The 12,244-nt window shown below is 41.2% G+C and overlaps 1 protein-coding gene across 1 annotated transcript in view; it reads left to right on the top strand.

The window, feature by feature from the left end:
- Positions 1-12,244, top strand: part of LOC306996091 (phosphatidylinositol transfer protein beta isoform-like) — a 31,959-nt gene that overhangs the window by 7,977 nt on the left and 11,738 nt on the right. Inside the window, exons 2-7 of the mRNA XM_079608209.1 lie at positions 2,859-2,889; positions 3,790-3,935; positions 4,090-4,181; positions 5,281-5,288; positions 6,265-6,339; positions 7,221-7,304. Of these exons, the coding sequence (XP_079464335.1) occupies positions 2,859-2,889; positions 3,790-3,935; positions 4,090-4,181; positions 5,281-5,288; positions 6,265-6,339; positions 7,221-7,304 (436 nt within the window). The remainder of the gene's footprint in view (positions 1-2,858; positions 2,890-3,789; positions 3,936-4,089; positions 4,182-5,280; positions 5,289-6,264; positions 6,340-7,220; positions 7,305-12,244) is intronic.

The raw sequence follows: 12,244 nt of genomic DNA, 5'->3' as shown, positions 1-12,244 counted from the left end.
TTTGTGGGTAAATGATCTCTATCTTTCCTGAAGACAATTACCTACACTAAAAGTTCAAAGGCTCTTTTGAACTATTTGTTTCACTTTAGCCTGTGTCACACTGTTCTGTTTACTATCTGCCTTCAAAAGCATCCCCCATTCACTAATGCAAACAGAGCTACTAATGCCATCTCAGTTGCAAATTGAATTATAATAGCCAAATGCCAAATCATAGTAACATTACTCTGTTTTTTTTTTTCTAACCCATATTAACACAGAATTTTCTTCAAATTTGTATCATTTTGGCATGTCTATGATTATTGTTTCTTTAGAATCAAACTTTTAGAAAAGCATCATTTGCAAATCAGTTAGCTTCAGCTGTTTACAGCATTTGCTCTCTTCTGTCTCATTATTATTTATCAGGACGGTTTCACAGAAATTACAATATCCTTCATATCTCAGTCCCTAAATTACACAGACATCTCTCATAGCTGCCTGCACATTCAAATATTTTATAAACTCTGTTATAAACATATAGAAGTCTATTCTTCAATTCCCTTGTTTTCATAACATTAATACAATAATGCACATTCACATCATAACACTGACATATAGACTTTTCCCATTCTGCTTAATAAAACATTCCTCATGTTAATCCCTGTTAATCATACTCAATGCCTTATTTTTATCTAAAACTCACTTTTCATACCATTTCAACTTAATTTGACTTAACAGGCCGCAGGCGTTCATAAATAGTTCCATGAATTCTATCAATCCCTACATTTCAGTTTCCTTCTTACATCTGTTCTCTTTATCTGCAATCCAACTATCACTGTTTTGTGATTTCCATCAGAAAAAACATTCTATTTTCTTTCTATCTTTCCCTACATTTCAGTTTCTTTCTACATCTTCAATTCAACAATTCTTCTTTTATTCTACCTGCTTCTTCAGTTCAACAATTCTGTCTGTTCACAGTTTTACACATGCTGAACACGATCACAAAAACCCTTTTGTTACAATTATCCGTTCTCCCAATTTCTTGCATGCTTTTCTGGCCATAATTTCTTCTTTTTAACAAAACTGGTGTGTAAAAATGATCTAGCTTACTGTTAGATGATCCCATTTTTGGCTGAATCTCCTCTCTTGGATTTTTATTTTCGACGCGCGTCTTATTAATCTGTCCAAACGTCTTCGAACAGATCTGACTTCTTAACCCAAAATCAGACAGGTTTTAGCAAATATGCTCTGTATTCAGTTGTGACTCTTCCGTTCACTTACTTAATCAGCTGTGGCTCTTCCGTCCACCTACGAGCTAGTTTTCAGAAAACTGACCTGACTTCCTCATGTCAATTTTCCGCTTAAAAACTCTGCTCGCAACCAAAGAGACAGTCTCAGCCAATATGGTTCACTCACAGTTAGCCTATATCAATCTACACCCAACAAAAGAGAAGAAAAATAATAATTTGGCTGTCTTTTTTACCTGAGCTGAGATGCACTGCCACGGATTCTTTCTGATCCCGGTGAGGATTCTTCTCTGGCCCTGAAATCAGGAGTTGTCTCTCTCTCTCGTAACCTGTTGAGCTCTATTTCTCAAACCGTCGAGGTATGAGACCAGTACCTGGTACTGGGGCGATTCACTCCGTCAAATCCGTCTCAGGACCAGGAGAAGAATTTTCCTCACGGAATCCCACTTCTGACACCAAATTGTTGTGGCAAAAACAATTACTAAACTCAGCATTCCCAGGCAAAGAGACGTCAAGATCCAAATTGTATTTAAAAAGAAAAGTAATTTATTCATGCAAGAAAAATGGTTCTCTGACCCCAGCCTTGCAGCCAGGCTGCAGGCCAGAGTCAGAGACAGACAGATACTCGCACTTCTCCTCAAGAGAGCTTGGCCTGCTACTTTATAATGCAAGGGGAAACCATCACCCCCATCGTTTATACAAGCAGGAACAGCTTCCCCCAGCATGGGAACTTAAAACACAGATCATTCTCGGGCTCACACCTCCATCTCCAGCTGAACCAACGTTACATCAGCAAAAACTCAGAATACAGACAGAGAACATACAGCATTAATATGTTAAATCATTAGGAAAGATTAAAAATGCCATTACAAACTTTAACATTTAACCTGCTAACGGAGGCCTGTAGAGTCTGGGGTGTAGTTCTTGGGTGTGTTGCAATTTCTCTGAGCATTGCACGGTCTGACCGTGGGGTGAATTTGCTGGGACGTCCACTCCTGGGAAGATTGGCGACTGTCTTGAATGTTTGTGAATAATCTTCCTTAGTGTAGAATAATTGACTTCGAATTGTTTGTTAATGGCCATGTACGTAACCCTTCTCAGATGGATGGCAGCAACAATTGCTTCTCTAAGATCATTGCTGATGTCTTACCTCCTCTTGTTATTGTGTGAACACACACCTGAATGCTCCAGACCAGCAAACTGCCAAAACTTCTGCTTTCATTGAGGCTGTCACACTTGCTGATGATCAGTTAATCAAATACATTTGATGATCAGCACCAGGCTACTACTCACCCTCCTGATTCATAAGGAAGCTTAGTTTGTCACCTATTGCTTTTCAATTTTGACTTAATATTTGTTAAATAAATAATGACACAGTGTAATATGTCAATACATAAAATGTAATACATTTTTAGTTTGTGATTGGTGGATCTCATGTGAGTGACAGGTTGTCCCGCCCTCGCACCGATGAACACGTCATTAGAGAAGAACCAATTTTAGGAAAAAAAATCCTGTGTTCCTAGATGTTCATGTTCATGTTCTTTCCTCACCAAAAATATTATTTAGAAATGATGTTGCATTGTCTTTTTGTGTGTGTATGTAAGTCTCACTTCAGTATCTCTCGGTGTGTTTCAGCCACATTGTTTTGCCATGCTCTGTTGAAGAGGTGAGTTTATTATTACTTTTAATTTTTTTTAAGCAGCTGAATATAAATCTATACGGTCACATTAATTTATACATTATTTAACGCATGCCTCTGTGAAAGACTGTGAACATAGGTTGTAGTTTTACTACAGCAGCATATGGAAGTATTTACAGTAGCATACAGTTAAAAGTTTGGACACCTACTCTTTTATTTGTACAATTTTCCATATTTTAGATTCATAGTAAAGTCATCAAATCTAAGAAATAACATAATTTGAAGTATGGGAATTATGCAGTGACCAACAAATGCTAAACAAACCAAAGCAATCTCATATTTTAAAATAAAAACATGGTATAGTTCAGTGGTTCTCAACCCCACAAGAGGGCCTCAGCAAACTTTCATGTTGTTGCTTGGTTGTTGGAGTATATTTCAGAGAATATTTCAGAAGCTGCTGATCCACTGGGATTTTCAGGCACAACCATCTCTAGGGTTTACAGAGAATGGTCTGAAAAAGAGAAAATATCCAGTTAGTGGGAGTTATGTGGGTGTAAATGCCTTGTTGATGCCAGAGTTCAGAGGAGAAAGACCAGACTGGATTGAGGAGATAGAAAGGCAACAGTAACTCAAATAAGCACTTGTTACAACCGATGTCTGCAGAAGAGCATCTCTGAACACACAACACATCGAAACTTAAAGCAGATGGGCTACATCCCTTTATGACCACAGTGTACCATCTTTCGATGGTTATTTCCAGCAGGAAAATGCACCATGTCACAAAGCTCAAAACATCTCAAACTGTTTGCTTGACCATGGCAATGAGTTGACTATACTATAAATGGCCTCCAGTGTCACTAGATGCAGTAAGCAGTGTGGTAGAATCCATTATAGCCTAAATGCTGTTGCTATTATGATTGGTTTCAGTATCAAGTAGGGCAGCTGTACTCTGTGGCAGAAGCCAGCAAGAATGAGACCGGTGGAGGAGAGGGCATCGAGATATTGAAGAATGAGCCCTATGAAAAGGATGGCGAGAAAGGACAGTACACGCACAAAATCTACCATCTCAAAAGGTATGCAGATGTGGATTTACACACCTGTATGCATACCAGCCATGACTGCATGAGAAGACTGGCTTTCAATACAATTTGACAACATATTTATAAAACACGTTTTAGGTAATTGAACATCATTTGTGTTTTTCGTTTTGTATGTTCTGCTGCCCAGCAAAGTACCAGGCTTTGTAAAGGTGATCGCTCCCGAAGGTTCGCTTGTGTTCCACGAAAAGGCCTGGAATGCCTACCCTTACTGCAGAACAAGTGGGTGGAAAACTTGAAACAAGCTTATCGGTTATGCATCACAGACTGTCAGGTTAGAGACGTGCGCAGTAAACATATGCACCAACCAGTGAAATAAATGCTTTAAAGGGGTGCTAAAATGCCCTTTTCACAAGATGTAAAATAAATCTCTGATGTCCCCAGAGTGTGTGTGTGAAGTTTTAGCACAAAATACCCCGCCACAGATATTTTTATATAGCATGTTTTTTAGGGTTTGCAAAAATTGTTACTTTTTTAGGGTTTGCTACTGCAATAGCCTTCTATACGGACTTCCTACTAATCAACTAAACTGCAATACATCCAGAACTCAGTTGCCCGCCTCCTAACCCACACTCGGTCAAGAGAACACATCACCCCCGTTCTCCAGCAGCTCCATTGGCTACCTGTTCATTATCGCATTCAATATAAGCTCCTTCTCCTCACCTATAAGCCCCTCCATAACCTGGCCCCGCCCTACCTCACTGAGCTCCTGGAACAGCACCAACCCACCCGCCACCTCTGTTCAGCTGGCACCAACCGCCTTACTCCAACCGTCCGCACTAACCGCCGGACTTTGGGGGATCGAGCCTTCGCTATCACCCCCCCCCCCCCCCCCCACCACCCTCTGGAACTCACTCCCTACATCCATTAGAAACTCCGACTCACTGCAAAACTTCAAATCAGAACTCAAAACCCACCTGTTCAAACTAGCTTTTCCCTAAACCCCTTGTTGTTTTGTTTTGTTTTATTCCCCATGTGAAGCGTCTTTGAGTGTCCAAAAAAGCGCTATACAAGTTTGATGTATTATAACTAAAGTTAGAAAATTGAAATCATACTCAACCACCCCTTTAAAATGGTTAATTATAAAATCATATATTTATTGACTTCATCAGTTCTTTTCTATTCTAAACATTCAACCCAAGTAAGTTGCACTTTCATTATGTATGATTAATCATGTTTGCATTTTTTAGGTTTTAAGAATTTAGATGAACATGAAGTTTACTTTTAATAGAGACTTAATTAGGATAACCGGTTGTAATTCATTGGTGTAACCTCTAATCGTATCTGTTTTCCTCTTGTTTGATATACATGTTTGCCACAGTTGTAACGGTAAGTGCACTTTGTTGATTCTATTAAATTAAAAGACCTCTTTTTGTTTATCACGTGTAAGGAATGCCAGTTTTTAAGACCCTGTGAAGTGATAAAACGACAAACACAGTTTTCTTGAATTTTCTTCAAGTGCTTATGTAAATGTCATAGCCTGACGTACCCATAATTTGCTGTTTGCTATTGCTAGTCGATGACTGGTCATTCTAAATGGCATTTGATTGGACAAAATTTGATTATTTTAAAGATTATTTGGCCATTTTCATGAAATACTTTAAGTTTTATATTTGCTACAAGTTTATTTAGTCAACTTTTAGAAGTGCATTACCATTTAGAATGCCACACAGTTAATAGATATTGACTAAAAGTCACAAAACCTGTTCTTGATCTTGATTTCACTGGGTCTTTAATGCTGTCAATGGTATATAGCCAACTGATAAATCACACGAAATGTTGATTAATCATTCACAATTGCATATTAATCATCTCTCTTTTATACAAGGTATTTTTTTGGATAGTAGTCATGTACACTAATCTGTATTTTTTTTTAAATGTTTTTTGAAACAAGTTTCCTGTGCTCAACAAGTCTGCATTTATTTTATTTAAAATAAAGCAAAAAATATATATATATTGTGAAATATGATTTAATATAACTTGTTTAAAAAAATAATAATTCCAAAGCTGAATTTCCCATCTTTAGTGTCACAGTGTCACTGTGATACTTATTAGGAATAAATCAATTCTTACTGACCCCAACCTTTAGAATGATAACTGATATAGATCTCATTAATTCACCACTTTTGAAACTGAACCTGCAAACATGAAACTTTTGATTCTTTGCAATTCGATCTATTTAAGAGATCTTGTAGGACTGTATCTGTTTTGAAATATAGCCTGTATTATTTCATATTGTATGCACATAGACCACATGTTCATTTACTGTAAAGACAATACAATGCTCTGATGTTTGTTCTCCCAGAACGAGTACATGAAGGATGATTTTTTCATCAAGATTGAGACATGGCACAAACCTGACCTTGGAACACAAGAGAATGTGAGTGCATTTGTATGTATTCTGTGTTTTCATAAAAAAAACATGCTATACATGCTATCTGTGAATTTAATGGGCTCATGAGAGGGAATACCCATTAAACCGGTTACATCCAGAGGTTGGGTAAGAGTCAGTGTAAAATTATGATATCAGATCAAATTTCATTTTAACTTAATTATTAAGGTGAATGATATACCAGTAGAAACGTAAAAAAAAATAATAATAATTGGATTATTGTCACGTTTTCACAAATGTCACACAGGTTGGGTTTTTAAGCCCTGCCAGATTAACTCCCAGGTTCACAGACAAGGTTTAAACTAGTCCCAGATTAAAATGTTTGAACTGAAAGCAACTTGCACTGGTATATCTTAATATATAAAAATATATCAGTGCCATTGTTTTGTCTCAAGATGCACACCAGTCATGCTTTTTTTTCTAAGGAACATTTATAAAATCTTTAAAAAAATGTTGTAATTAAACTAAGGCCTAATCCTGGCTTCTATCTAAGCCCTGTCTGTGAAACCAGGCCTAACGGCTTATTGCACTTAAAGGGTCAAATACACACAAAGTAAAATGCAGAAAAGAAAGTCGAATGTATTATAATTATTATAATTATAATTATTTAAATTTATTCGTTCGAAGGATGCAATTACATTGATGTAATGTAAAAAAAAAATTCTTAACGCACAAATCTCACAAAGGGAACAAGAATTTTGATGAGATAAGCTCTCAATGTTACAATAAAGATACATCCCAGGATGTAACAACCACACTTTTTTATTGAATTGTTAAGGGACACAAACAGTATAGCTTTGAAATATTTGTTGTGAGCATTGTTGTACTAATTTGTTGTGATCATAAATCCTCTAAATTATGAATAACAGGTTCACAAATTGGACAGTTGTACATGGAAGTCTGTGGAGGTCACACCCATTGACATTGCAGACGAAGAACAAGTAGCCGCTGGTGTAAGTACCCTGTTCTATTGAGCTGCTACTCTCCATACAGTTACAAACTCATGAAACTCATACAGTGAATCTTCCTCTTTGAACACCTACATAAGCAATAAGATACTCGAGGCTGTGCTGTATCGTGAGTAAGTCACGGCTGGAGGGCGTTGTTAGGCACGACGCGAAGCGGAGTAACCCCTACAGCCGTGACTTATTCACGATACAGCACTTGCCTCGAGTACCTTATTGCTTTTATAAAACGGTTACCACACAATGCAACTATTAAAGCCGAAAAATATGTATCTATGCAACTTTCATGAAGTAAAATCACTAAAAGCCTTCTTTCCGCTGTAAAAAATAGTCCCTGACCGTAAACAGCAACAGAAGTTACATACATTATTTCGCCAATAGATGGCGGCAAAGACTGTCTTTATGAGCGAGTCAGTCCGTAGAGAAGACTTTTACATTGAAAGGACTCAAATTTGTGATCACGGAGAAGGAAGACACAACTGACAGATGACTACGGGCACGGGAAAACCCCTTAACTGTTAAAAAGACAAGATATCGCAGCGGACATTCAAACAGATTTTTATTATTATGAATATATAGGACTGACCTGAAGGAAAATGTTATATCTACTGTAAATGCAGGTACACTCGCTTTCTCGATCTCTCACGATACTCTACTATAGCTTCAATGAACAATATCGATGAGATCAAACATGTGTTTAAGTTGCTAAGAGCGGTTGCTAGGGGTGTTGTGTAGTGATACATAGAACCGCTGGGTGAAGCGGTCATAGCCGTGTTTTATTGTGAATACAGCTATTGGCCAATCAGAATTAAGGATTGGAACTAACCGGAACTAGTGGAACTAACTAATTTATAATACAAATTTAATCACCAGGGTTCCCACGAGCAAAGGAAACCTAGGATTTACAAGGAATTTCACAGGTGTATTTTCCAGGAAAGGTTGTCAAAACTAATAAATTCCCTATAAATACTTTGTACTAGATGATGAAATATTGTAGACTACAGTGAAACTTGCTTGTAAGCCAGCCAGCATGATAACATCAGTCAGTTGTATAAAATAAAAAACGCACCTTTTGTTTGGAACCAAAGAATACCCAAGGTTAAATCCATGTGTCTATTGTGCATTGTTTTCCAAAAAGCCACTTGGTGGTACTGTGGTGCTTGGGCCCGTCATCGCTGCTTGCAACTATATACTTGTTTCAAGGCTTCAGAGGTTTTTGAGGCCCTTAACACGCTCAAAAACTCCTGAAATTTTGCACGCACATCAGAGTCGAAGCAAAAGGTAGCACACGACAGTGGCTGATAATCTGACATCAGTTTACTGCATGCAAATGTCTTGCAGGATTCTGCAAAGAGCCACAGGGAATGAAATGCAAACCACGCCAAAAGCTGTCAAAAATGCTTGTGCTTGAAGCGAGACACTTTTTTCTTTTTACGCACGAGAAGCTTCTGATCTTGTGTTTTCAGTGTCTATGAACAGCTCAGTCTGCTTTAGTGGCGCTCCACGCAAACTCCATCTCTGCAAGTGCACACCAACCATCGTTTCATATTTCATATATAAATATATATACAGTATATACAGGTGCTGGTCATATAATTAGAATATCATCAAAAAGTTGATTTAATTCAGTAATTCCATTCAAAAAATGAAACTTGTATATTATATTCATTCATTACACACAGACTGATATATTTAAAATGTTTATTTCTTTTAATTTTGATGATTATAACTGACAACTGATGAAAATCCCAAATTCAGTATCTCAGAAAATTAGAATATTACGTAAGACCAATACAAAAAAAGGATTTTTAGAAATGCTGGCCAACTGAAAAGTATGAAGATGAAAAGTATGAGCATGTACTGCACTCAATACTTTTGCCTGAATGACTGCAGCAATGCGGCGTGATGGAGTCGGTCAGTCTGTGGCGTGATGGAGTCGGTCAGTCTGTGGCGTGATGGAGTCGGTCAGTCTGTGGCGTGATGGAGTCGGTCAGTCTGTGGCGTGATGGAGTCGGTCAGTCTGTGGCGTGATGGAGTCGGTCAGTCTGTGGAGTGATGGAGTCGGTCAGTCTGTGGCGTGATGGAGTCGGTCAGTCTGTGGCGTGATGGAGTCGGTCAGTCTGCGGCGTGATGGAGTCGGTCAGTCTGTGGCGTGATGGAGTCGGTCAGTCTGTGGCGTGATGGAGTCGGTCAGTCTGTGGCGTGATGGAGTCGGTCAGTCTGCGGCGTGATGGAGTCGGTCAGTCTGCGGCGTGATGGAGTCGGTCAGTCTGTGGCGTGATGGAGTCGGTCAGTCTGTGGCGTGATGGAGTCAGTCAGTCTGTGGCGTGATGGAGTCGGTCAGTCTGTGGCGTGATGGAGTCGGTCAGTCTGTGGCGTGATGGAGTCAGTCAGTCTGTGGCGTGATGGAGTCGGTCAGTCTGTGGCGTGATGGAGTCAGTCAGTCTGTGGCGTGATGGAGTCGGTCAGTCTGTGGCGTGATGGAGTCGGTCAGTCTGTGGCGTGATGGAGTCAGTCAGTCTGTGGCATGATGGAGTCGGTCAGTCTGTGGCGTGATGGAGTCGGTCAGTCTGTGGCGTGATGGAGTCGGTCAGTCTGTGGCGTGATGGAGTCGGTCAGTCTGTGGCGTGATGGAGTCAGTCAGTCTGTGGCGTGATGGAGTCGGTCAGTCTGAGGCGTGATGGAGTCGGTCAGTCTGCGGCGTGATGGAGTCGGTCAGTCTGCGGCGTGATGGAGTCGGTCAGTCTGTGGCGTGATGGAGTCGGTCAGTCTGTGGCGTGATGGAGTCGGTCAGTCTGTGGCATGATGGAGTCGGTCAGTCTGTGGCGTGATGGAGTCGGTCAGTCTGTGGCGTGATGGAGTCGGTCAGTCTGTGGCGTGATGGAGTCGGTCAGTCTGTGGCGTGATGGAGTCGGTCAGTCTGTGGCGTGATGGAGTCGGTCAGTCTGTGGCGTGATGGAGTCGGTCAGTCTGTGGCGTGATGGAGTCGGTCAGTCTGTGGCGTGATGGAGTCGGTCAGTCTGTGGCGTGATGGAGTCGGTCAGTCTGTGGCGTGATGGAGTCGGTCAGTCTGTGGCGTGATGGAGTCGGTCAGTCTGTGGCGTGATGGAGTCGGTCAGTCTGTGGCGTGATGGAGTCGGTCAGTCTGTGGCGTGATGGAGTCGGTCAGTCTGTGGCGTGATGGAGTCGGTCAGTCTGCGGCGTGATGGAGTCGGTCAGTCTGCGGCGTGATGGAGTCGGTCAGTCTGCGGCGTGATGGAGTCGGTCAGTCTGCGGCGTGATGGAGTCGGTCAGTCTGCGGCGTGATGGAGTCGGTCAGTCTGCGGCGTGATGGAGTCGGTCAGTCTGTGGCGTGATGGAGTCGGTCAGTCTGTGGCGTGATGGAGTCGGTCAGTCTGTGGCGTGATGGAGTCGGTCAGTCTGTGGCGTGATGGAGTCGGTCAGTCTGTGGCGTGATGGAGTCGGTCAGTCTGTGGCGTGATGGAGTCGGTCAGTCTGTGGCGTGATGGAGTCGGTCAGTCTGTGGCGTGATGGAGTCGGTCAGTCTGTGGCGTGATGGAGTCGGTCAGTCTGTGGCGTGATGGAGTCGGTCAGTCTGCGGCGTGATGGAGTCGGTCAGTCTGTGGCGTGATGGAGTCGGTCAGTCTGTGGCGTGATGGAGTCGGTCAGTCTGTGGCGTGATGGAGTCGGTCAGTCTGTGGCGTGATGGAGTCGGTCAGTCTGTGGCACTGCTCAGGTTTTATGAGAGCCCAGGTTGCTCTGATAGTGGCCTTCAGCTCTTCTGCATTGTTGGGTCTGGCGTTTCACATCTTCCTCTTCACAATACCCCATAGATTTTCTATAGGGTTAAGGTCAGGCGAGTTTGCTGGCCAATTAAGAACATGGTCCTTAAACCAGGTACTGGTAGCTTTGGCACTGTGTGCTGGTGCCAAGTCCTGTTGGAAAATGAAATCTGCATCTTCTCCATAAAGTTGGTCAGCAGCAAGCATGAAGTGCTCTAAAACTTCCTGGTAGACGGCTGCGTTGACCTTGGACCTCAGAAAACACAGTGAACTAACACCAGCAGATGACATGGCACCCCAAACCATCACTGACTGTGGAAACTTCACACTGGACTTCAAGCATCTTGGATTCTGTGCCTCTCCTCTCTTCCTCCAGACTCTGGGACCGCGATTTCCAAATGAGATGCAAAATTTGCTCTCATCAGAAAAGTGGACTTTGGTCCACTGTGCTTTATTAAATCCAGAGTCAACGCAGCCGTCTACCAGGACATCTTCAGAGCACTTCATGCTTCCTTCATTTTCCAGCAGGATTTGCACCTGCCCACACTGCCAAAATAACCAAAACCTGGTTCAATGACCATGGTATTACTGTGTGATTACTGTGTGATTTCATGTAATATTCTAATTTTCTGGGAATTTGATTTCGTGGGTTTCATAAGCTGTAAGCCATAATCATCAAAATGATAACAAATAAAGGTTTGAAATATCTCACTGTGCATGTAATGAGTTTATATCATATATAAGTTCACCTGTTTAGTTGAATTCTTGAAATAAATCAACTTTTTGACGATATTCTAATTATATGACCAACACACACACACACACACACACACACACACACACACACACACACACACACACACACACACACACACACACACACACACACACACACACACACACACACACACACACACACACACACACACACACACACACACACACACACACACACACACACACACACACTTTAGATTTAGCTTCTAACTCATTTTATTAAGTAAAGTTAATGACATATATGAGAAAGCAAGACCAATTTAACAAGGTCTGCGGTTTCAAAAATCATGCGTATAGGATGGAAAATAAGTGTGAAGCAATGCTCCTCTCTGGCATTGATTAGCTAGTTAAGAGTGTTTGTGTGCGGGG

Source organism: Phoxinus phoxinus (assembly GCF_949152265.1).
Source record: "Phoxinus phoxinus genome assembly, chromosome: 3".
Lineage (NCBI taxonomy): Eukaryota > Metazoa > Chordata > Actinopteri > Cypriniformes > Leuciscidae > Phoxinus > Phoxinus phoxinus.
This window is presented reverse-complemented; position numbering and strand designations above follow the sequence as displayed.